At 39.7% G+C, this 26,806-nt stretch overlaps 1 protein-coding gene across 2 annotated transcripts in view; it reads right to left on the bottom strand.

Annotated features, from left to right (window-relative positions):
• Positions 1-270: 270 nt before the first annotated feature.
• STAM (signal transducing adaptor molecule) overlaps positions 271-26,806 on the bottom strand; it is a 69,443-nt gene continuing 42,907 nt past the window's right edge. The window contains exons 8-14 of one of the 2 annotated variants that reach the window (XM_082845032.1): positions 26,090-26,184; positions 22,443-22,531; positions 20,346-20,433; positions 19,819-19,873; positions 19,097-19,250; positions 17,101-17,273; positions 271-3,363 (exon numbers count right to left, since the gene is read on the bottom strand). In XM_082845032.1, coding sequence (XP_082701158.1) covers positions 3,165-3,363; positions 17,101-17,273; positions 19,097-19,250; positions 19,819-19,873; positions 20,346-20,433; positions 22,443-22,531; positions 26,090-26,184 — 853 coding nt within the window. In that variant the 3' untranslated portion in view covers positions 271-3,164. Of the gene's footprint in view, positions 3,364-17,100; positions 17,274-18,843; positions 18,886-19,096; positions 19,251-19,818; positions 19,874-20,345; positions 20,434-22,442; positions 22,532-26,089; positions 26,185-26,806 lie in introns of those variants that run through there. The other variant, XM_082845033.1, reaches the window with a different exon arrangement.

Genomic DNA, 26,806 nt, shown 5'->3' with positions numbered 1-26,806 from the left:
AGGAAGACCACACTAAAAAAGAATACATAAAACTCAAGGCAGCTTTGCTTAAAAACCAGGGGGGCATGTAATTATAAACAGCATAGAAAATAATCTAGATATTTGACTAGAACACTTAATCGAACCATGATTCTAAAATAAAAGATAACTGAACATAACGTCTTTGAGAAAATATTTAGGTAAGTTTCTTTTATATATTTATTCTAAAGGGTACAAGGATTCATCAACAATGAAAAAAAATTTTTTAATTAGAAAATGATATGAGTGAAGAATTTAAACTATAATTTTGTTATTAAATATTTAAAGAGTTATATAACAGGATGCTACATAATTGTTAATACAATCGGTAAGATGAGAAAAAGAAAACTAATTTTAATGTATTAAAGAAGTAAAAATTTGACCAATTATACCAATGGACCTCATTTTAGAAAATAATTATATAGTTTTTGCAGTTGCATGGTTTATCATATAGGACACTAACTTACCTTGTATAAACTTGAAGCTTGGGACTAAAGATAGTTTCATGCTGAATTATACACATGTCATATATGAAAATTGTATCTATCAGAAAAGAATGTTAGGGGTCTATTAAGCATTCTAATTACAAAAATTAAGAGGTATAGAAACAAGGTCCGGAAGTTTTTAATATAAAGAAGGGAATCTCTGGGCACAGGAAAAGGTTCATCACTGAGTAGGAGAGACAGGTAACAGTGAAGCCGGACCAGGGAGTTAGAAAAGACTGTAAAATCATGGTAAGGACATACTACATATTATTCCTACTAGGTAGGTTTAGGGCACTGATATATTGTCCATCCAACTGACTGTGGGGTTTGTTGGCTACTCAAGCTAGTAGCATATAACTGGGCTGAATTTTTCCATTCAAATGTCACTGGCTTATGGATACACAAACTTTATAAAGGAAATAAACTGAGAAGTAAAATTTGCTTCACAGAAATTCATATTATAGTTAGTTCTTTTTATAAATAATCCTTTTCCCTTTAAAAAGGGACAGCTATCTTTTAAAGAAAGATTTTACGCAAGTGCAACACATACCCTGGTTGCAGAACAAAATCACTGTGCTCCTAACTGGTCCTTTCCTATTTCCGTCCTTGCCATGTCATCTGAAAGATGGAAAATACAGTGGTTCCTTTTCAGTGGAATTTTTTCCGTCTGCTATTTTTATACCTAATAAGTGAAAACTGCAAACTAATATAGTATCAGTTTTAAGTATTCATCATTTAAATCTTTATAAAGGTAAAGAAACTTGCATATGCACTGTAATAAAGGGAGTCTTTTTTCATTTCACCATTCTTTGACTTTTACAGGGCAAAACACATACTAGAGAATATATCATTAATTTTACATCATGAAGCATATCAAAATAAAATGGGAAAAATGATACATTTGCCATTGGTAAACAGGAATTCATCAAAAGACAAAGAGAAAAATACAATATGACTTGAGACGAAGTGTATCACTTAAACTAGAGTATTCAAATTGGAATGAGAAAGAGTACAATGTTTTGACAATGTTCATCAAAAAACAACGTATTAAAAACATTTTAATGTAAAGTTTGAATTCAAATTTTAAAATTACTATTTGAGGGCAACGTACTCTAAACTCAGGAAAACACAACACTAGGGTGAAACACCCTAAGTTGAAGATGAGGATTTAAATTTGAACCTACCTTGCCAAAGATGGAATCATTTGCCAAAAGGAAAGCAAGTACCTGATCATAATAGTCTCAGAAAATATAAATTAAATCTTCATTTATGGTGTGACGCCTGTTACTAAATCAATTCATTTACTACGATGCTCAACTCAATTTTTCAGTTGTTTAAATAATAGCACAAAACTAGGGAAATTATAAATATTTAAGGAGATTAAAATGTCAGTAGAAAACGTATTACATATGGATTAAAAGAAAAGCATTCATTCAAACTACTCCTGAATAAGAAGCCAAAATAATTCCAGTTAGAACTTTAAGAGAGAGAGCAGCCCATAAATCCCGTTTGAAAGACAAGAATAAATAAACAAACTGTTAAGCAAAGCCAGGAATCTAGATGACTTTGAAACATCCACTTACATCCATTTTAATGAAGAATTGAAGGATACACTGTGTTAAAGACATATTTAAAAGACTAGCAGTGGAATAAGACAGATGAATCAAATTTTGTTATAGCCTAAATAATTACAAGAGACTTTGAAAACGTAGTGTAATTCATGTTTTCTTTCCAGTTTCAAAGCTTCTATCCATTGCCTCTATCTTTGGTGTCACTGCCACCAATAAACACAGTATACAGCTTAGAAACCTAATTACTATCTTCAACTAGGAAAAAGTAAATTAACATTATTTCTTTAAAAGTAAGATATAAAGAATGTGGTCCAACTTAATTTTGTCTCATGGTCCCACAGTATTCTGAAATATCATGCCAAAATGTAAAAGTTTAAAAGGGAACATCATCATTTCCTATAAATGCACCAAAAATTTAGCTACTGTACGCTGGTGTGATGACAGCTAGTAGTATGCAGAGGCCACACAATGACATAACATACGTGTGTTCAGCGCACAATTACTCCAAGGAAGGTTCAGTTTAATGGGAAACTGAAACATGGACAACATAATGCCTTCATGTACATATGCTACAGCGTTGTTCTCTTGCAGTTCAAAAGGACAGTGTAATTCTCTTAAATTTACACAAAACATTATGAAACATGGTAGTTGCTCATGATTAAAATAAAACAGCAATGTCAATTAAGTTAACAGTGTTAAATATATTCACATGATCACCACCGTGGTTCAAAGTGGCCACGAGTGAAGTTACACAGCGATCTATGCACACATCTGCCACAACGGTGCTTGCCAGTTTGACTTTCTGCAGACCAGGTAATTTTACGAGACAAATAATCTTGCACTGATTCTTTCATATTACGAAAGGAATTAGATGTTGTAAGTAGTTTCATTCCTCTGGGGGAGGGGGAGGGGAGGACCTCTAAAAAGTCAGTGCAAATTGAAGAGAGGTCTCCCTTCTTGAATATTGGAACTTGCTGACCAAGATACGATTCCTATAAGCTGAGGATAAACAAATCTTAAGATATCAAAGAATCTCGTAACATTGTCATCGGCGTTTAGCAGGTATTTGCCACAAAGAGGAATCCCAGCCCTACAGCAGGGCCTTCGGAGAGTACGGCTGCTGGGGCGGAGGCGGCTGGGGCAGCGCCGATGGTAAAGTATAGTTCGGCACCTGGGACAGGCTGCTCCCTGCGTTCTGGTATATGGTGACGTCGGGGGCGGCAGGAGGAGGACTATACACTGAAGCCTGGCTGGGATACGTGCCTCCTTGAACGGAAGTGCCCATCGTGCTGTGGAAGGGAAAGAACACTCGGTTAGATCAACACTGACTTACCCAGCCGTTTAGAGATGAACAGGAAAGCTGTTCATGAAACAGTTACTCATTCATGCAACGCATTCAATAAATACTTAGTAAATAGCTATAACGTGCCAAACGCTGTTATTTGAGGCACTGGGATATCATCAAGAAGGAAGGGGGAAACGTCCCTATCATCATGGAGCTTACATTATAACAGGATAAAAAAGATGATAAAAAAATGTATAATATGTCAAGAGGTAGTAACAAGAGGTGGTATAAAGAAACGTAAAGCATCGTGGGAGAACCCCCGAGTTCCCGGGACAAGAGATTCCTGGGTATCCAGGGTGGTCCCGGAGGCTGCTCAGACACAGCTACACTGAAGCAGAGACCTGGAAAGAGGGGGAGGGAGTGACACCGATTAGCTAGGAAAACAGGCTTTCAGGCAAGGAGAAAAGCAGGCCCTTGAGAAGAGAAAAGGCCCGGCATGTTCAAGGAGCTACAAGGAGGCCTGGGCGGCCAGAGTGACGCGGCAGAAGCAGGGAGGAGGAGCCGCAGAGTGCAGGGCCGTGCAGACTCTGGCGTGTACTGGAGTGGGACGGAGACACACTGGCTGCTTGTGGACACAGGAGCGATGCGATGTGACTTGGCTTTAACAGGCTCACCGGGCCCAGGACAGAAGCCAGGTGACCTGACAGGGGGGCTGCTGGAATCGTCCCTGTGAGAGCCCGTCGGGCGGCTGGCGAGAGCCATGGAGGAAAGGGGAGGGAAGGGTCCGATTTTGAAGGAACTTCCATCAAAGGAAGTTTACATCATGTCTGAGGTAAAATCTTAGAACTAAGTCCTACTCAACTCTGGTATAGTAGCCATTCACTGAAAAGGAAAAGACTACAGATAAGGGCCACGGCAGATTTGGGGAGGGAGAATCAAGCACAGTTTTGGACATGTCAAGTGAGATACCTAGGAGACTGCCAAGAAATGACAGTGAGCAGGTGGTCAGCTATGCGGGTCTGGAGCCCAGCAGAGAGGTAAGGGCTCGGAGCTCGAATTCGGGGGTCATCGGCACACACAAGTGGCGTTCAGGGTCAGGGACCTGAATGACATCCCCCAGGGAGTGACTGCAGACAGAGGAAAAAGCACTCTGCGTTTTGAGCTCTAGAGCTAGAAGTCAGGGAGATAAAGAGGCACTGGCAAAGAAGGCTGAAGAGTGGCAATAAGGCAGAAGGAAAACTAAGAGAGCATGGTCACGGCCAAGTGAAGAAAGTATTTCAAAAAGGAAGTGACCACTGGGTCTGGCCACACGGAAATGGCTGGTCCCTAAGAGCAGTGCTGGAAGACTAGGGGAGATGAAGACCTGATATCCTCCTTTGTCTTATTCCCTGAAAACAGAGAAGCAAACAACAGAGACCTTCTATCTACTCCCACTAACACATTTACCCACTGTCTGCACCCACACCCACAGCTACATCCTGCCTCGCCTCCTGCTGGGACCGACCACCTGCCAGTGTGCTCCTGTGCAAGGTGCCCCCCACTGTGCATGGATCCCATCCCACCGACCAGAACTCCTTCGAGCTGTCTTGATTCATGTCTCGGCTTCCTCTCTTCCCATCCCCAACCTGACAGTCGAGTTTCCACTATGTGTAAGACACCAGGATACAAAGAGAAATACGAAGAGCTTTAACAAGCAGATTTCCCCCCCACCTCTCTGTGAAAAATGTAAAACAAGCTATACAATGGGCAATTGCCTAAAATTTTCAAAATACTGCCTATTTTTAAACTTTTCTTCAATTCCTAGATTGTTTATAAATCAATGTTGGTAAATCCAATACTCTTGTACTTTGCACAAATTAAACCAATTCACTATTATAACAGATAGTCATTTGCTACTATATTCCACCAACTAATGTAACCACGTAAGTCATGCTTAAAGGCATCACCCATTATCATTCCACAAGTGTTGTGTTGTGAAATATAAAGTATTACAAGAACTCAGGTTTCATGCTATTGGTCACATCGATAAGGGTCACAACAATGCTATTGTTATCATGTTGAGACTAAGTGCTAAGCTCTGGTGCCAAAATGCCTAGTTTTGTATCTTAGCTAAATGGGACCTTAGCCGTTGCTCCCTGCCTCAATTTTCTCATCTATAAAATGGGGATAATAGTGTAGCTACTTCATGGGTTATTACCGTCAATGAGTTAATACACATAAAGCATACAGCACAACACCTAGTGCTTACTACCCCATAAATGTTAGCTATCACTGTAATCATTCCCACTTTGTACTATATTCCTTATCTCAACTTAAAAGTTCTACCATCCACCCAGTTGTTCAAAGGTTAAAACCCAGCAATTCTCTCATATCTCTGCTCTGCACTATCTCCCCACCGTGTTACCCATAGGCAATCATTTGCTCATCTCTAAATAACCCTTTTCTCATCCCTATCTTGTAGTTAGACACTCATCATTTCTTGCCTAATATACTAGCCCACCAGCTCCTAATCTAGTCCCTATGAATCCATCAACACTATCACCATCTGAAGCTCTTTACGGGCTTTCCCAGACAAGACCCAAGCTCCTTAACATGGTATCTCGGACCATCCATTATCCTTGTCAATAAGTCCAAGCGTCTCTCTCACCTCTCCCCACAGAGACTTTAACCCTTTAGTAACACTGCACCACTGGTAATGCCCAACATGCACCGTGCATTTTCACTGCTCCCCATTTCATCCATTCCATGGGTACCATGCATTTCACAGCATGTCAGGTAAACAAAAGCATGAGACCCACATCTTTGTCCATGACAGACAATCATTCTTACTTTTTCCTCCAGTCTTAAGAGCATATTTTTCTTGGAAGTCTTCCCTGAACCCTGAGGCTCCTCAAGCACTCTGCACATACCTTTATTTGTAATTTGTGTTGTAACAACATACTTTGTGTGTGTTTGCCGCCATTAGCCCCTAAGAGCCTTGAGGCTCAGAAACTCCAAATCAATGGTCAACTAGTATCTGCCAAGGGAGCCAAGAGTACTCAATGGGGAAAGGATAGTCTCCTCAACAAACGGCGCTGGGAGAACCGCATAACCACACGCAGAGGAATGAAAAAGGTCCCCTGTCTTACACCGCACACAAAAATGAACTTGAAATGGAATAAAAACTTAAATTTAAGACCTGAAACTGTAAAACTCCTAGAAGAAAAGACAGGGGAAAAAGGTTGTTGAAACTGGTCTCGGCTGTGGTTTCCTGAATACACAGCAAAAACACAAGCAACAAAAGCAGAAATCAGTAAGTGGGACTACATCAAACTAAAACGCTTCTGCACAGCAAAGAAAACCATCAACAAAACCAAAAGGCAACCTATGAAATGGGAGAAAATATTTGCAAATCACATTATCTGGTAAGGAGTAAATATCCAAAATACATAAAGAACTCATACAATTCAATGGCAAAAAACCCAAAAATCCATCGCTTAAATAAATCATCACTTTGTTTTCTTGACCTCCCCCTCTGTCTCTGAATTCTTTCTGCCACAAGAAACTACCCTGGGAACCATCCTTGTTGGAGCCACCCAGGAGAATTCAAGAGGACCTTCAAGATGGCGGAGGAGTAAGACGTGGACATCACCTTCCTCCCCACAAATACATCATAAATACACCTACATGTGAAACAACTCCTACTGAACACCTACTGAACGCTGGTAGAAGACCTCAGACCTCCCAAAAGGCAACCAACTCCCCACATACCTGGGTAGGGCAAAAGAAAAAAGAATAAACAGAGACAAAAGAATAGGGACAGGACCTGCACCGCTGGGAGGGAGCTGTGAAGGAGGAAAAGTTTCCACACACTAGAAGCCCCTTCTCTGGTGGAGATGGGGGGTGGGGAGGGAGGAAGCTTCGGAGCCGCGGAGGAGGGCGCAGCCACAGGGGTGAGGAGGGCAAAGCGGAGAGATTCCCGCACAGAGGATGGGTGCCGACCAGCACTCACCAGCCCGAGAGGCTTCTCTGCTCACCCGCCGGGGCGGGCAGGGCTGGGAGCTGAGGCTCCAGCTTCGGAGGGCGGATCTCAGGGAGAGGATTAGGGTTGGCTGCGTGAACACAGCCTGAAGGGGGCTAGTGCACCACAGCTAGCAGGGAGGGACTCTGGGAAAAAGTCTGGAACTGCCTAAGAGGCAAGAGACCATTGTTTCGGGGTGCACAAGGGGAGGGGATTCAGAGCACCGCCTAAACGAGCTCCAGAGATGAGCGCGAGCCACGGCGATCAGCACAGACCCCAGAGACGGGCATGAGACGCTAAGGCTGCTGCTGCCGCCACCAAGAAGCCTGTGTGCGAGCGCAGGTCAGTACCCACACCTCCCTCCCAGGAGCCTGTGCAGCCCGCCACTGCCAGGGTCCCGTGATCCAGGGACAACTTCCCCGGGAGAACACACGGTGCACCTTAGGCTGGTGCAACGTCACGCCGGCCTCTGACGCAACGTCACGCTGGCCTCTGCCGCCGCAGGCTCGCCCCGCACTCTGTACCCCTCCCTCCCCCTGGACTGAGTGAGCCAAAGCCCCCAAATCAGCGGCTCCTTTAACCCCGTCCTGTCTGAGCGAAGAACAGACGCCCTCCGGCGACCTACACGCAGAGGCGGGACCAAATCCAAAGCTGAATCCCAGGAGCTGTGAGAACAAAGAAGAGAAAGGGAAATCTCTCCCAGCAGCCTCAGGAGCAGCGGATTAAATCTCCACGATCAACCTGATGTACCTGCATCTGTGGAATACCTGAACAATGAACCATCCCAAATTGAGGCAATGGACTTTGGGAGAAACTGCAGACTTGGGGTTTGCTGTATGCAACTGACTAGTTTCTGATTTATATGTTTTAGTTTACTTTTTAGTGCTTGTTATGATTGGTGGATTTGTTTATTGGTTTGGGGGCTCTCTTCCTTTCTTTTTTATTACTTTCTTTCTTTATTTTAATATTTTTTTTATTTTAATAACTTTATTTATTGTAAATTTTTTTCCTTCTTTTTTTTTCTCCCTTTTCTTCTGAGCCATGTGGCTGACAGGGTCTTGGTGTTCCAGCCGGGTGTCAGGCCTGAGCCTCTGAGGTGGGAGAGCTGAGTTCAGGAGATTGGTCCACCAGAGACCTCCCAGCCCCACATAATGTCAACCAGTGAGAGCTCTCCCAGAGATCTCCATTTCAACGTTAAGACCCAGATGCACTCAAGGACCAGCAAGCTTCAGTGCTGGACACCCCTATGCCAAACAACTAGCAAGACAGGAACATAACCCCATCCATTAGCAGAGAGGCTGCCTAAAATCATACTGAGTTCACAGACACCCCAAAACACACCACCAGACGTGGACCTGCCCACCAGAAAGACAATATCAGCCTCATCCTGCAAAACACAGGCACCAGGCCCCTCCACCAGGAAGCCTACACAAGCCACTGAACCAACCTTACCCACTGGGGGCAGACACCAAAAACAATGGGAACTACAAACCTGCAGCCTGTGAAAAGGAGACCCCAAACACAGTAAGTTAAGCAAAATGGGGAGACAAGAAATATGAATCAGATGAAGGACCAAGGTAAAAAACCACCAGGCCAAACAAATGAAGAGGGAATATGCAGTCTACCTGAAAAGGAATTCAGAGTAATGATAGTAAATATGATCCAAAATCTTGGAAATAGAATGGAGAAAGTACAAGAAACATTTAACAAGGACCTAGGAGAACGAAACAGCAAACAATGATGAATAACACAATAAATGAAATTAAAAACCCTCTAGAAGGAATCAATAGCAGAATAACTGAGGCAGAAGGACGGATAAGTGACCTGGAAGATAAAATACTGGAAATAACACTACCACAGAGCAGAATAAAGAAAAAAGATTGAAAAGAATTAAGGACAGTCTCAGAGACCTCTGGAACAACATTAAATGCACCAACATTCAAATTACAGGGGTCCCAGAAGAAGAAGAGAAAGAGAAAGGGACTGAGAAAATATTTGAAAACATTATAGTTGAAAACTACCCTAATATGGGAGAGGAAATAGTCAGTCAAGTCCAGGAAGTGCAGAGAGTCCCATACAGGATAAATCCAAGGAGAAACACACCAAGACACATATTAATCAAACTATCAAAAATTAAATACAAAGAAAAAATATTAAAAGCAGCAAGGGAAAACAGCAACATATAAGGGAATCCCCATAAGGTTAACAGCTGATCTTTCAGCAGAAACTCTGAAAGCCAGAAGGGAGTGGCAGGGCATATTTACAGTGATGAAAGGGAAGAACCTACACCAAGATTACTCTACCCAGCAAGGATCTCATTCAGATTCGATGGAGAAATTAAAACCTTTCCAGACAAGCAAAAGAAGAGAATTCAGCACCACCAAACCAGCTTTAAAACAAATCTAAAGGAACTTCTCTAGGCAGGAAACACAAGAGAAGGAAAAGACCTACAATAACAAACCCAAAACAATTAAGAAAACAGTAATAGGAAGAAAACATATCGATAATTACCTTAAATGTAAATGGATTACATACTCCAACCAAAAGACATAGACTGGCTGAATGGATCCAAAAATAAGACCCATATATATGCTGTCTACAAGAGACCCACTTCAGACCTAGGGACACATACAGACTGAAAGTGAGGGGATGGAAAAAGATATTCCATGCAAATGGAAATCAAAAGAAAGGTGGAGTAGCAATTCTCATATCAGACAAAATAGATTTTAAAATAAAGATTATTATAAGAGACAGAGAAGGACACTACATAATGATCAAGGGATCAATGCAAGAAGATATAACAATTGTAAATATTTATGCACCCAACACAGGAGCACCTCAATACATAAGGCAAATGCTAACAGCCATAAAAGGGGAAATGGACAGTAACACAATCATAGTATGGGACTTTAACACCCCACTTTCACCAAGGGACAGATCAAACAAAATGAAAATAAATAAGGAAACACAAGATTTAAATGATACATTAAACAAGATGGACTTAATTGATATTTATAGGACATTCCATCCAAAAACTAACAGAATACACTTCCTTCCCAAATGCTCACAGAACATTCTCCAGGATAGATCATAGCTTGGGTCACAAATCAAGCCTTGGTAAATTTAAGAAAAGTGAAATCGTATCAAGTGTTATTTCTGACCACAATGCTATGACCTTAGTTATCAATTACAGGAAAAAGTCTGTAAAAAATACAAACACATGGAGGCTAAACAATACACGACTTAATATGCAAGAAAACACTGAAGAAATCAAAGAGGAAATCAAAATATACCTAGAAACAAATGATAATGAAAACACGACGGTCCAAAACCTATGGGATGCAGCAAAAGCAGTTCTATGAGGGGTATTTATAGCAATACAGTCCTACCTCAAGAAACAAGAAACATCTCAAATAAACAACCTAACCTTACACCTAAAGCAATTAGAAAAGAAGAACAAAAAAAACCCAAAGTCAGATGAAGGAAAGAAATCACAAAGATCAGATCAGAAAAAAATGTAAAACAAATGAAGAAAACGATAACAAAGATCAACAAAACTAAAAGCTGGTTTTTGAGAAGATAAACAAAATTGATAAACCATTAGCCAGACTACCAAGATAAAAAGGCAGAAGACTCAAATCAACAGAATTAGAAATCGAAATGGAGAAATAACAACCGACACTGCAGAAATAGAAAGGATTATAAGAGCTTACTACAAGCAACTATATGCCAATAAAACAGACAACCTGGAAGAAATGGACAAATTCTTAGTAAAGCACAACCTTCCGAGACTGAACCAGGAAAAAAGAGAAAATATAAGCAGACCAATCACAACCACTGAAATTGAAGCTGTGATTAAAAATCTTCCAACAAACTAATGCCCAGGACCAGATGGCTTCACAGGCGAATTCTATCAAACATTTAGAGAACAGCTAACAGCTATCCATCTCAAACTCTTCCAAAATATAGCAGAGGAAGGAACATCCCCAAACTCATTCTACAAGGCCATCATCACCCTGATACCAAAACCAGACAAAGATGTCAAAAATAAAGAAAACGATAGGCCAATATCACTGATGAACATAGATGCAAAAATCCTCAACAAAATACTAGCAAACAGAATCCAGCAGCACATTGAAAGGATCATACACCATGATCAAGTGGGGTTTATCCCAGGAATGCAAGAGTTCTTCAGTATATGCAAATCAATCAATGTGATACACCATATTAACAAACTGAAGGATAGAAACCATATGATCATCTCAATAGATGCAGAAGAAGCTTTCGACAAAATGCAGTACCTATTTATGATAAAAACTCTGCAGAAAGCAGGCATATAGGGAACGTACCTCAACATAATAAAGGCATATATGACAAACCCACAGTCAACATCATTCTCAGTGGTGAAAAACTGAAACCATTTCCACTAAGATTAGGAACAAGACAACGTTGCCCACTCTCACCACTATTATTCAACATAGTTTTGGAAGTTTTAGCCACAGCAATCAGAGAAGAAAAAGAAATAAAAGGAATCCAAACTGGAAAAGAAGTAAAACTGTCACTGTTTTCAAATGAGGTGGTAGTATACATAGAGAATCCTAAAGATGCTATCAGAAAACTACTAGAGCTAATCAATGAATTTGGTAGAATAGCAGGATACAAAATTAATGCACCAAAATCTCTTGCATTCCTATACACTAATGAGTAAAAATCTGAAGGGAAATTAAGGAAACACTCCCATTTACCATTGCAATAAAAGAATATAATACCTAGGAATAAACCTACCTAAGGAGACAAAAGACCTGTACTCAGAAAAGTATAAGACACTGATGAAAGAAATTAAAGATGACACAAACAGATGGAGAGATATAGCATGTTCTTGGATTGGAAGAATCAACATTGTGAAAATGAGTATACTAACCAAAGCAATCTACAGATTCAATGCAATCCCTATCAAACTACCAATGGCATTTTTCACAGAACTAGAACAAAAATTTCACAATTTGTATGGAAACACAAAAAGCCCCGAAGAGCCAAAGCAACCTTGAGAAAGAAAAACGGAGCTGCAAGTATCAGGCTCCCTGACTTCAAACTATACTGCAAAGCTACAGTAATCAAGGCAGTATGGTACTGGCACAATATAGATCAATGGAACAGAAAGTAAAGCCCAGAGATAAACCCATGCACATATGGTCACCTTATTTTTGATAAAGGAGGCAAAAATATACAATGGAGAAAAGACAGCCTCTTCAATAAGTAGTGCTGGGAAAACTGGACAGCTACATGTAAAAGAATGAAAGTAGAACACTCCTTAACACCATACACAAAAATAAACTCAAAATGGATTAAAGACCTAAATATAAGGCCAGACACTATAAGACTCTTAGAGGAAAACATAGGCAGAACACTCTATGACATAAATCACAGCAAGATCCTTTTTGACCCACCTCGTAGAGAAATGGAAATAAAAACAAAAAAAAACAAATGGAACCTAATGAAACTTAAAAGCTTTTGCACACGAAAGGAAACCATAACCAAGACAAAAAGACAACCCTCAGAATGGGAGAAAATATTTGCCAATGAAGCAACTGACAAAGAATTAATCTCTAAAATATACAAGCAGCTCATGCAGCTCAATATCAAAAAAACAAACAACCCAATACAAAAGTGGGCAGAAGACCTAAATAGACATTTCTCCAAAGAAGATATACAGATTGCCAACAAACACACGAAAGGATACTCAACATCACTAATTACTAGAGAAATGCAAATCAAAACTACAATGAGGTATCACCTCACACCGGTCAGAATGGCCATCACCAAAAAATCTACAAACAATAAATGCTGGAGAGAGTGTAAAGAGAACCCTCTTGCACTGTTGGTGGGAATGTAAATTGATACAGCCACTATGGAGAACAGTATGGAGGCTCCTTAGAAAACTAAAAATAGAACTACCATATGACCCAGCAATCCCACTCCTGGGACTATACCATGAGAAAACCATAATTCAAAAATAGCCATGTATCACTATGTTCATTGCAGCACTATTTACAATAGCCAGGACATGGAAGCAACCTAAGTGTCCATCAACAGATGAATGGATAAAGAAGATGTGGCACATGTATACAATGGAATATTGCTCAGCCATAAAAAGGGATGAAATTGAGTTATTTGTAGTGAGATGGATGGACCTAGAGTCTGTCATACGGAGTGAAGTCAGAAAGAGAAAAACTAATACCGTATGCTAACACATATATGTGGAACCCTGAAAAAAAAAAAAAGGTTCTGAAGAACCTAGGGGCAGGACAGGAATAAAGACGCAGACGTAGAGAATGGACTTGAGGGCATGGGGTGGGGGAAGGGTAAGCTGGGACGAAGTGAGAGAGTTGCATGGACATATATACACTACCAAATGTAAAATAGATAGCTAATGGGAAGCAGCTGCATAGCACAGGGATATCAGCTCGGTGCTTTGTGACCACCCTGAGGTGTGGAATAGGGGCAGTGGGAGGGAGACACAAGAGGGAGGGGATATGGGGATAGATGTATACTTATAGCTGATTCACTTTGTTATACAGCAGCAACTAACATAACAATGTAAAGCAATTATACTCCAATAAAGATGTTAAAAAAAAAACAACAACCTGATTAAAAAATGGGCAGAGGACCTGAATAAACATTTTTCCAAAGAAGACATACAAATGGCCAACAGGCACGTGAAAAGGCGCTCAACATCACTATCCACCAGAAAAATAAAATCAAAACCACACAGTATCACCTCACACCTGTTGCACTGGCTATGATCAAAAACACCAGAAGTAAGGACTGCTGGTGAAGATGTAGAGAAAAGAGAACATCTATGCAGTTGGTACAGTCAGTATGGAAAACAGTATGGAGGTTCCTCAAAAAATTAAAAATAGAGCTACCATATGATCCAGCAATGCTGCTTCTGGGCATATATCCAAAGGAACTGAAATCAGGATCTCAAAGAGGTATCTGCATTCCTATGTTCATTGCAGCATTACTCACAATAGCCAAGAAACGGGAAAAGTTAAGGGTCCGTCAAGGGATAAATGGGTAAAGAAGGTGTGAGGCAGAGATAGAGATACACACACACATGAATAGTATTGAGCCGTGAGAAAGAAGGAAACCTTGCCCCTGTGACAGAGAAGGACAAACACCGTATGATCTCACATACCTACAACGTCAAACTCAGACACAGAAAACATCTGTTTAACAGATGTAAAATGAAATAACCGACAAGTAAGTACGTAGCTTTGGTCACCTTAGTATCATCGTGGCCACCATCACTCAGGTAGGTCTAGAAAACTGTATCAGCACCACCATCCCCAGTTATCAGTAATATCACCCTAGGGTGACAGAAGTCTGGAAAAGAGACCACCCTGAAGCCAAAATTCTATATAAAAGAATAAGAAATTGCCTCCTAGATACAAACTGAGGGACATGAAAAAACCTGCCTACCAAAAACGGGGGGGGGGGGGGAAGAATTCCTCCTTGGGCTTCCCTGGTGGCGCAGTGGTTGAGAGTCTGCCTGCCGATGCGGGGGACACGGGTTCGTGCCCCGGTCCGGGAAGATCCGACATGCCGCGGAGTGGCTGGGCCCGTGAGTCATGGCCGCTGAGCCTGAGCGTCCAGAGCCTGTGCTCCGCAACGGGAGAGGCCACAACAGTGAGAGGCCCGCATACCACAAAAAAAAAAAAAAAAAAAATTGCCTCAAAGCCTGTGTGAAGCCTTTTCAAGGTATTGAAACATATATCTCACTGACCTAACACAGCCCTTGAAATTACCATCAAATATTTACTGAGTTCCTACCAGGTGTAAAACTCTGTGCTACATAGTGTGGCTCTAAAGGTGAAAGATGCCGCTCCAGCTCTCAAGATATGACAGTTTAGTGGAGATACAGAGGACGACACGATAACACGAGGTGCTGGGGGCCTGAGACAGCATCAGAGGAGGAACAGTGCTGGCGAGGTGCGAAGGCAAGACAAGCTTCTAGTAAAGGCGAAGCTAAGCTAAGAGCTGAAGAATAAGCAGCAATTAGCCCGGCGAAGAGGGCTAAACGTTTCAAGGAAATGCTCTGCAAAAAGCACCTACTGAAATGTACTCGTGTTTCTGGAGAGGTGACAATTACAGCTACAGCACGTCAGTAGCCAGGCCCTGAACACAGCGCGGGTCCTGCACGGGGGTCTCGCATCCAAATAGCAGAAGAGGACAGAGCAGCCCCCAGCAAACAGGGGCAAGGTGCTCTGGCTCTACAGCACGTCACGGTTTAAGAACCTCCCAACAGAGAATCTCACTTACAAGGATAATTCCTCAAGGCTCTGAACTAAGAATGGATCCCAAGTAATCTCCAGTAATGAGACATCCAGAGCAGCATGTGACATGGTAACAGAGGACTAGCTGGGACAGAGGCGGCACTTCTGGCTAATACTAAAGTATCTGAGAGGTTCCTATACATACTACTCGAGTACACTGGCTAACTTCTCAGCAATACCTACCTCTACTCACTTTGATCTAATTTTAAAGCAGCATGTTACTCTCCTAATAGTTGCTCCCTACCAATTTCTATGTAAGGGTATTCGCTTTTTACCAAACTGAGACTTAAAAAAAAAAGAAAAGAAAAGAAACAGAAGTCCTTGGACAAACAGAGTTAGAGCTAACTTTTTCCTAAGCTACATGACCCAGTAGGGGGCGCTGTTTTCTTGTTGCTGCTGTTTGATGCCTGTAACAGGCTTCCGCATCACCATCCTTCTTAAGGTCACTTCAGAATACGAGATGTGACCACAAAATCATGTTTGACAATCCCCAAGCATCCCTAGAGTGTGACTCTTTGGAGGATGAACAATACAATAGTGAGGGCAGTATAGGAGCATTCTGGGCAACTCCAACATTGATGGAAAGGTCCCTAGAAATTGTACCTGTGCCACCAAGAAACTCCTGTTGTGAGTCAGAACATCATGACCTCTGGAGTTACACACTACTGAATTCTTAAGCCTACCTATTCGATCCAAAGTGATGACTTCAGCTTAGATGCCCACTGAAGTAGAAAAGGCATTTATAAATTATGAATAATATAATGTATAAATATAATCATTTACATGATAGGGGCATTCTAAGTAAATGACCAGAACAATGGGCCTGTCGTTTCATACTCAGCTACTCGCCCCGTGAACCACAGGGGCGTACAGCTTCTTGTACTGTCTCTTTTCAGGTGGTTTATCATGCTGTGATATATACTTAATTCCCACACAGGGTAAAAAGAAGGGAATATTTGTCTTTAAGAGACAGCCCAGAACTATAAATTCTAAAATAATAACCACAGGAACATTCAGCTTTTATGTGAAATTTGTGTAAAGCATTAAATTATAGTTATCAAAATAAATTTAAGTTACATTGAAGTTCTTAACAAATACTATCACAGACTCAGATTAAAACAAAAGAAATTATGATGGAAGGAATATAAAAAACACAAAGCTAAAACCAGAATACAGCAGTTCAAGGACTCAATAGGACAGAGGGCTGGCATGCTGGCTAGGACTGCAGCACTGCAGGGGGGTCCTACAGAACCCACCTGCCACCACAGACGGGGCTGACCGTCTGGCATCAGTGATGACACCTACCCTGGATTTTTCTTATCCATTTTTTATGATTACAGACGACCAAGGGCACCTGAGAGTTTTAACAACACTAAAAGCAAACAAGAGCCAATGATCACATTACTTGGGGTAGGAAGCCTGAGCCTGCTGACTAGGAAGGGCTGGGCTGGCAGGCAGCACGGCTCCTTGGCTGAGAGAAGACAGCTGCTCTGGAGGAAGGCTGTAGCTCTGGGGCTGGCTCAGCTGCGCGCTCCCTGCGACCAGGTAGGCACCGCTTTGAGGAGGGCCCGGGTACACCTAGGACAGTCAGAGACAAAACACATTAGGGTCCCTCGGATTTCAACAGGCATGCATTCACTTACAAAAGAGCAACGATTACATCTCTGAAATGTTTTTCTGAGTTCCTTCTGGTGACAGGCATTTTATTTTATTTTTTTATGTAGATTTTATTTATTTATTTTTAATTGGGGTACAGTTGCTTTACGACAGGCGTTTTAAAAAGTGCTTTTCAGTGAAGTGGGCTTCTGATGATTTTTGTTTTTAGGGAAACATTAGCTAAACTCGTGTCTGTCTCCGTACAGAAGCAGTAAAGAAACTTACCTTGAAATTTTATACTAATATAATCCCTCTTTCCACGTTGATACTGTATCTCCCTAAAATGAACCCCCAAATGCTGAAGAAGTATGTTTGAATTCACTGCATTACAGCAACGGTCTGCATTTGTTTCTAGGCATCTACACAGAGATATATCTCCTAAGTTACAGCTTACTGAACATAGAGCAAGCTATCCTCCTAAAGCAAGGTCAGCAGACTTCTTTGTCCAGGGCCAGACAGTAAATGGGGTGGGCTTTGTGGGCCATGTGCGCTCTGTTGAAACTACTGGGCTCTGCCCATAGAGAAAGCAGCCAGCAACGATGGAGAAACGAATGAGAACGGCTGTGTTCCAGTAAAAATTGATTTTAAAAAAGAGGTGGGAGGCTGGACTTTGCCCTTGGGCCATTGTTTGCATACCCCTGCACCTAAAAACTATACTTGTTTTAAGCTAAAGAGATTAGTCTTAAGTGCCCCCCGAATCTTAAACACACATAATATTCTAATTTTCTGTAGTATCCATTAGATCCTTCCATTTCACATGTTTGAAAACAGAACTCCACTGTCCAGGGAGTGAGACTTGTAGCAGTTGTTAGGACAGTAACACACTCATCAGGAAACAAAACAATCATCTGAAGGCTGTGTTAAGCCACACGAGACTCACTACACACAGAATCCAAAAGGTCTTCATTATGGACGCAGCTAGTCCAGTCCTCACAAATACAACTGTTTGTACTTTGCGAATTGAACGTGAAGGGTTTCTCTTTGTCTGCTGGCTCACACTGGCATCAAGACTCATGGGTAGGTGTCATCCAGCCTCACGTTTCTCAGGCTTGGCTGCTCTTCTCCAGGGTTCTGGCCCCTCACTCCAGAAGTGGACTGCGTCAAAAAAAAATTCATCTGCACAAAGTTTATGCTACCCTACATGGATAAAATGCTGTGTCTGACTAACTACTCCCTATACCCTGAACTTAGTGAGTTTGTGGGAAATGGGCTCTTGAAATAGTTGCTGGGCATGACGAGAGGAAAAAGCGCTCTCTGTTGCATTACACACATTCTCATGTAAAGGAATGGAAAAAATGCAGATTAAAGAAAGTCACTATAAAACTGAAAATGGTAGATACTCACAAGAATTTAGTAATAATTAGAAATTTTACTCAGACAGACAAAAATTGTAGTTCTTAACTAGATAATTAGATATGAAGCTTTAAAAATATACAGATGTTTGGGCCTCATGCCTGGATTCAAAAGGTCTGGGTAGAGTCAAAGTATCTGTTTTTTTTTTTTTTTAAAGCTTGACAGTGATTGATGTGCACCCCTGCAGAAGAATAATTTTTTAGAACAAGAACTATTATTATAGCTAGCATACTACACATTGTATTTGTCAAGTGAAAAAATCTTTTTAACTTTATTTTTACTCCAAACATCACTTTTAGAAAGTTTCACTTTTTACAAAAACACAGCTATTCCAAATAATCTCAAATATATTTGAGAATTTAAAATGAAATACTTCATTTTTAAAAGCTTACCTGAGAACCAGAAACACCAGATGACTGAATATAATACTGCTGATTCTGTAATTTTGCATACATGGAATACATTGGATCTTCATTCATTAACTTGGTATACAAGGACAGGGCCTCCATCACTTTAACATTGAGCTCTGAGAGTTCTGAATGTCTTCTGAAATATACAATAATGTGACACATAACTGCTATTTAAATGATATAATGTTATAAATAATAAGATGCATCAAAATAGCAAAAATGGCGAAGAGCGGTGTAAGTATACATTATTAAAAATTTAACCTTGTAATGAAAAAAAAAATATCCTATAGTTTAGCTCCAAAGCAACCAAAACTGTTTCAGATTTAGGTGCTGTGCTGGAAGGACTCTAGCTTATTGTACTTGACTTTACCTCAAATATCCAGGTTTCCCTCATTAATAACAGATGGGTCATGTGTGGGCCCTGATGATGCCGCTTACAGCAAATGTGATTATAATAGTTAACCCTTATTTTTAAAACAGACTAACATAATGAAAGTCAAATAAATCCTCATTTAAAAGCGGGAGTGGGGGCAGATGGGTCTAATTTTAATTCCCACATCAAGTAGAAAACAAGTGAATGAGAACGGGCATATCTTTAAAATGAAAATAAAATAAAATACAAGGCAGCTCTATTCCAACATGCAGTTTAGAGAGATCTGTGGAGAAGAAGGTACACAGTACAGACGGAGCGCATGTTCTTTTACCTGTCAATATCTTCCAGCTTCTCATCAATGAGAGGCCCCATCTGGTGACACATGGCTAAGATGACAAGATTTAAAGAAATATAAGAAAATGCAGCAAAAGAAAGCAACTCTCTGATGGATATTCATGTAGTTTAAGGAATAAAAGATCTAATTTGGAATAATAAAAATTCTATTAATTAATCTTAGCCCACAGAAACCCAAGACTGATTTTCCTAGCTATTTATAAAATCAATACTTTAGATTGATTGTATTGATCTCAGAAATTTTTAATACCAATTTTCATTTTATAACATTTTAAAAGTTGAATAAAATATTTAATTTGGGTAGAAAAGTATACGAATTTGTATTCTACCAAAGGTTCAATTAAACTGCATATAAACGTGAGACCGGTCACAGAAGAGTCAGAAATGTTAACATTGTTTATATCATTTTCAATTTTATTTAAATATAAAACCACTCTGTAACAGAACACTAGATTTAATCCTAATTATTCTTTATTTGCAAGGGAAATGGAAAACAAGGTTTACCTTCAAGATGAAGTAACTCGGGAAGATCTGGTTGATCATCACTGGGATCCGTACTTTGCAACATCTGTAGCAGTTGGTCCATTTTATCCTACAGAAATTAAACTGTTACTATAAAAAGTAACAAATCATTATGCAACAATACCTTCTCACTTCATTAGTTAGATAGTGGCTAATCCTGTAATGCACAGATATGAAGACTTCAATTTCCCTTCTATGTATTTACTGTCCGTGTATTCTCTTTACTATCATGTGAAGTCAGAGCCCTTTTGAAACGGCTACCAGAAATTCTCTTAGATGAGAAGAAATAGAGCAACATTTAAACTTACAACATGTGAGTTCTTTAATCTCTTAAGTCATGCTAGTGGACTTCTGTGTCACTTTGTTTAGGGGCAGCTGTAGTCTTGCCATGCTGACAGGTGTAACCTCTCTCTCAAGCTGGCAGTACTTGTGACTAACAGCTCCATTACTACTTCTCTACAAGGGAGAATACAGCAGCTGTTTCAGTAAGGCACAGCTCAGCTCTGGTACAGCTGTTCTTCTAAGTAGCACCAGAAGGATTTACTCTACATTCTCTTTCCACCAATGCTTCACTTTGTCATCAAAAAAAGGAGGAAGATTTATGGCTTCTCTATTCTCCTATGTGAAAGGCTGGAAGGCATCTCAAAGCAATGACTCAGATCTATTTCAGAATCTTTTGCTTTAAGACCAACAGAACTAATGAAGGCATCATTACATAAATACATCTATACATTACATTAGTAGAGATGTATCTATATGCAAGTTTTAAAAAACCAAAATATAGATCTCATGTACCAAAGAATATTACTGTAATAATTACAAACTTTTCTCCATTCATGGTTTTTACATGGTTATGCTACTGAGTATAGTTACTTAGGTAAATAATTTAAAGAGTACCAATTCTAAGCAAAGTAGTTATTTATACCAAAACAAAATTCTATACTCTGTACAGAAGGATAACAGTTTGAGAGATGAATTAATCACTAGAGAGTGAAAACGACACACGTATATTAAAACACTCTTCTGAAGTCAAAAGAATTCCATATTTAGAAATGGATATTATTTTTCAACGTAAAAGATTCACAATTTTCATTTTAAGTATCTAAAAAAGAAGGCACATGTCAGAAAAGTTTGCCTACAGCCAAAAAAAGGAGAGGGGAGTAAAATGAAAGTGAGGGTCAACTAATACATGGATAATTTCTCTTCTCTTTGTTTACAGAATTCTACAACCTATTTGAAATTGTCTACCATCAGAGAAATGAGGTTTCTAGATAGACCGCTAGCATGCATTTTCCGATGGAATGCTATAGCCAAACCTAACTTTCCCTGACTCCAGTACATTCTCTGGGGGCTCTCAGCACAGCTTCTACAACCCGTTTCACTAAAACAGCGCTCTTCAAACTTTCTGCTTCTGGCTCCTCTAAAAAAGGCTAAAAACCTACAAATCCCCTCACATAGTTTAAAGATGACATCTCATTTTTCATCATTAGTTTAAAATGTTACAAAGAATATAATTTCCAGAGCATTTAAAAATAAAAGTCACACACGACCTAGAGGGGTGGGATGGGGAGGGTGGGAGGAAGGCTCAAGAGGGAGGGGATATGGGGATATATGTATACGTATAGCTGATTCACTTTGTTATACAGCAGAAACTAACACAACATTGTAAAGCAATTATAATCTGATAAAGATGTAAAAAAAAAAGTCACACATTCTTTTGAATATACCCAAAAAGTCTCATTATGATAGTGTTTGTAATAGCAAAAAACACACAAAGAACTGAAAACAACCTAACCGTCCAACAACAGAATAATGAAGTCATGATAAGTCCATTCTATGGAATATTAAGCAGGAATTAAAATAATGAGGTACAACTATAAGCACTGACATGGTAAGAATGGGACTAGGGAGGAACTTTCCAGGAGAATCTTTGCTTCGTTTGTATTGTTTGAAGTTGTATAACAACAAAACACATGCATTAATCAAGTACTGAATTTTTTTTAATTAAATAAGAGAAGAAAACCATTGCAACTTCAATGGTGAATTCAGTATGATGCTCTCAGGCAGGAAATCACTCACTTCATCAATGTAGGCTTGTTCCGGCTCTGGTTCTATCGTTTCTACCTGAACATCGTCACTAAATTGTACCGTCTTCTTCTCCGTTTTAACTGTAAAACATGTAACATTTATCGTTTCCTTATAAATTTAAAATTTTATTTAAAAGCACTTTAAGGAGAGAACTTGGATTTTTCTTGTATTCCCTTCAATCTGAGAAACTCAGTTTAAGGGATAATTCGGTTGCAGATTTAGGCAACCATGACAGAACATGACATTATGAAATTCTGTGAAGACTTCTTAATTTTTTCTTCTAAAGATTTTATGTTTTCCATAACAGATACTTCACTAAAAATAAGAACTGTATTTCTGGAACGAAGATTAATCACCTATTACATATGAGAGTTTTGTAAACTGCTGAACAGAAAGCAAAGTTTTACAATGGCATAAATGAATTCTGCTATTGAAAATAAATCCTCTTTTCAAATTACCAGTCCTTTCAAAGAAAAATCTCCACTTTTCACAGGCCACGCTCTTTCAATGTAATGAATTGGGAAGTTAGCTATATATTCCCCTCACGCCACTCAGTCTTTTTTTTAAACTAAGGGAATGACACCCAGGCCAGTGGAGAGCTTTACAAGTGGCCTTGGCAGTGATCTGAATTTTCCACTAAATCAGTCTGTATTTTTTAGTTACATTATTCTTGCAACTGAAAAGGTGGTTATTAAGGGATCTGCAAACCAGAAGCACGTATTTCTCTTGCTCAACAAAGCAATCTTTAAAAAGATTCAATGTAACATTAACCAGCAAGTATAAGGTTATGATTAACATAGTAATTAATCTTATCCAAAGTAATACTGAGAAACACATACAGCTTTAAAGGAATGAACTTCCTTTGGGGATTTTTTCATCCTGATATCAATGTAGTCAATCAGTATTCATAAAAATTAAGAATCGGGGGATGGGAAAGGGGCAGAATTAAGGAAGGGAAATAATATTAATTAAACTATTAAATATGCTTAATGGAATATTCCATTTCCCCCAATGAAGCTCCAATACAATCCTATGAGATATGCCCATCTTGCAAATGAGGTTAGCAGTGGCTTAGAAAGATTAAGAACGCTTGCGTAGGAGAAAGCTAATAAATGGCAAAGCCTGGATTTGAACGCCAATCATTCTAGCTCTATTAGCCCACACTACTGGAATCTGGCCTGTGATTTTACTCCGAGAACAAGAAGTCATATCACTTATGTATTCTATGCTATAGAATATAAATGGAAAATAGGTTAATTTCCAATATAAGGAATATAGTCATCCCACACAAGTCACCATAAAGTAAAACTCTACATACAAAACCAGTTTCAGCTGATTTCACTTTCCCATGGAAGAAAAAGAGCCATATGCTACACATTTTTTTTTTTTTTTTTTTTTTTTTTTTGCGGTACGCGGGCCTCTCACTGTTGTGGCCTCTCCCGTTGCGGAGCACAGGCTCCGGACGCGCAGGCCCAGCGGCCATGGCTCACGGGCCCGGCCGCTCCGCGGCATGTGGGATCTTCGCGGATCAGGACACGAACCCGTGTCCTCTGCATCGGCAGGCGGACTCTCAACCACCGCGCCACCAGGGAAGCCCCCGCTACACATATTTTTGCTTTCATATCTTGAGCTATTAACAAGTAGAAAGCTGGGACAGCACTGCATTGGCTGCTACCCATAAGAAACACATGGTAGACTTCATATCCTAACAGCTGACCATGCACAAGTTTGCAGTGCTTTTTCTCTCAGGGACTAATACTATTACTTTGTATGTATGTGTATGTTTGTGTGTATATTATGTGTATGTGTGTATAAATAATATTTTACACACACACACACAGATGTGTTTATGCATATACATATATAAAATACAGTGCTTGCACGAAATCTTACTGCCTCTCCAAAACGAAAACAAGCTAAGTAGGTCAGGCACTTCTAATTGGCACATTCAGTGAAATGGGCTTCTGTTTGCACATAAAGAACGATGCTACAAGGATCTTGCTAACACTCATTTTCCAAGCCTGAGAACTGTAACTCCACTGTATAAGCTCTGATGCTCTGGTTTCTCTTTTACATGGTCCAGAGTGAAACACATGAAAATAACTAGAATATTCATTTTAAGGCTACATTTCTATATAATGGGAAAAAAAAGATGAGATGTCTACTTTATCTACCTGAGATCTTGGATCTCCTCTTGAATGGAAGTCCAAGACAATTCCATCCTTTCCAACAGCTATTTCAAGATTAAAAAAAAAAAAAACCCAAACCCAAAAATCAAGCAAAATCCCCCACCACCATCAGCCCAGATTAAAAAGTTAGCACGTTATGCACTGCCATCTAAACAAGGTTCCACAGGACGTTTTCTGAGTTTACCAAAGAGAACTTTATTAAAGGAATGGGTATCACAATCTGTCTCTATAAAAGTGACACAAGACATCCCAACAATAACTAGGAGAGGGCATTACTTTATCAAAGATCTGTAACATCTGGTCTGTTATTAAAGCCTTCTCTTGAAAGAGAAGCATTTTTATGTTGTCAAAGAAAAGTGTATCTTTACTGTTAATACACAGACACTTGCGCTTCATTTACTGTATAAACATTTATATAGTCTGTATTCTGGATAAGATTCAGTACAAAGAACTGTTGGAAATAAAAAGACAACTGAGACAAAGATCTTTTCTTAAAATTCCTGTAAACTCAAAATGACCAAAGCAGATCGTGATTTATAACTTTCTTTGATCTCTTCTACCTGGCATTATAGAAAGATGAGATATTTTGCCAAGATAACTGTAGCTTACCAACTTACTTACAAAAAAACTCTTAAAATTCTAACCATTTCAGTCGCTACAGAAATCTTTCTAGATTAGAACATATTTCTGTTTCCTTAAAAAGAGGAAGGTTGTGACTTAATCTTGATGCCACAAAATCATCATTATGAAGATTCATTACAGTATTGCCTAGAAATACAGTGAACTGCCTACCAATATTTCGATAGACTACTGGCAGTTACATGTCCTGCAATGATTACGCCTGCCAGTAATATCACTTTTCCTCCTTCGCCCCACTTTCTAGTCTGTTTCTCCTAGTCAGCAAAGGTTTGAAACTCAAAAAGTTATTGACATGATTCATTATAGCTCCTTCTGAATATCTGAAATGGTGGCTTAGGAAAGCTATTAAGTTGCTAAGAGGCCACTGCTTCCAAATTTGGGGCTGGACACTAGAGAAATTAGCTAACCTTTGAATAGGAAGAACTCTCTATAAGGTTACACTGCATTTGTCACCCTTTCATCAACTGATGATACCAAAAATACATAATGCATAAATTCTATAACACTTCTTAATCTGCATTTTTACAATGACATATGTATACATACATACATATATATATGTGTATATATATACATATATATTTTTTTTTTCTTAAAGAAAAGTCCATAGTCTGTCTTAAGATAATCTTGGTAGACAGATGATTTCAATTCTTAGATGATTAGATGACTCCTCATAAATAATCTGACCGGGGAGCTGCATTTTTAATAAACACCTTGGAGGCACTAACTTTGGAGAGTCTCTGCTCCAGAAAGCTGAATTTTAGAGAGAATTGTGGATCATCATCCAGTGACAGGCTGGAAAATACTTACTCATTTCTGGTTCAGCAGTGAGATCCGCAGTCACAAAATTAGAGGGGAATAACCCCATGCCTTGATGGGTTTCACCCTTCCACCAGTTGGGGTCACTAAGAGAAACAAGAAAGAATGCTTTACTATAACAAAGAACTTTTATTTCCATGTATCTTTACCTTTTATAGTGTTTAACCTATATTATTACCAGATCTGAAGCTCACAACAATCCAATGGAGGAAGTGAATGTATCATTATTACAAATTAGAGATGAGGCCTCAGAGAAGATAAGACGCTATTAAACACACAGTTCTTTCTCATATTCTGGAAGGCTGGCGAACGCTTCGAGGTCTAGTACAAGGCTCTGAACTCTCTCCCTCAAACAGAGGTCCCCACACTTGAAAACTGTCAACTTCGAATGGTTCATAGGCTCCCGCGTGAGAATCCTTTATAATAAGATAGACGGTAGGCTCTGAATCCAGACCTCCATTCCTAATCAGTGCTCTTTCTAGCACACATTAGGAAACTTTCCCCCCCACAAGAGAACACACATGACAGTAACACCATTTACAGCACAAAATGTTCACAAGGAACACACTCCCGGGTGTGTACCCACGCTAACCACTGGATCCCCAGCACCTAGGATAAGGAAAGCTAGCAAGTGCTCAATAAATACTTTTTGAATGAATGAATGATCAAGGTTTTGTGCAACTTCCAGCTAACCAGCTCAAACTTTAC

The sequence above is a fragment of the Leucopleurus acutus genome (assembly GCF_964270905.1).
Source record: "Leucopleurus acutus genome assembly, chromosome: 1".
Classification (NCBI taxonomy): domain Eukaryota; kingdom Metazoa; phylum Chordata; class Mammalia; order Artiodactyla; family Delphinidae; genus Leucopleurus; species Leucopleurus acutus.
The sequence above is the reverse complement of the archived record's forward strand: the minus strand, read 5'-3'. Positions and strand labels throughout refer to the sequence as shown.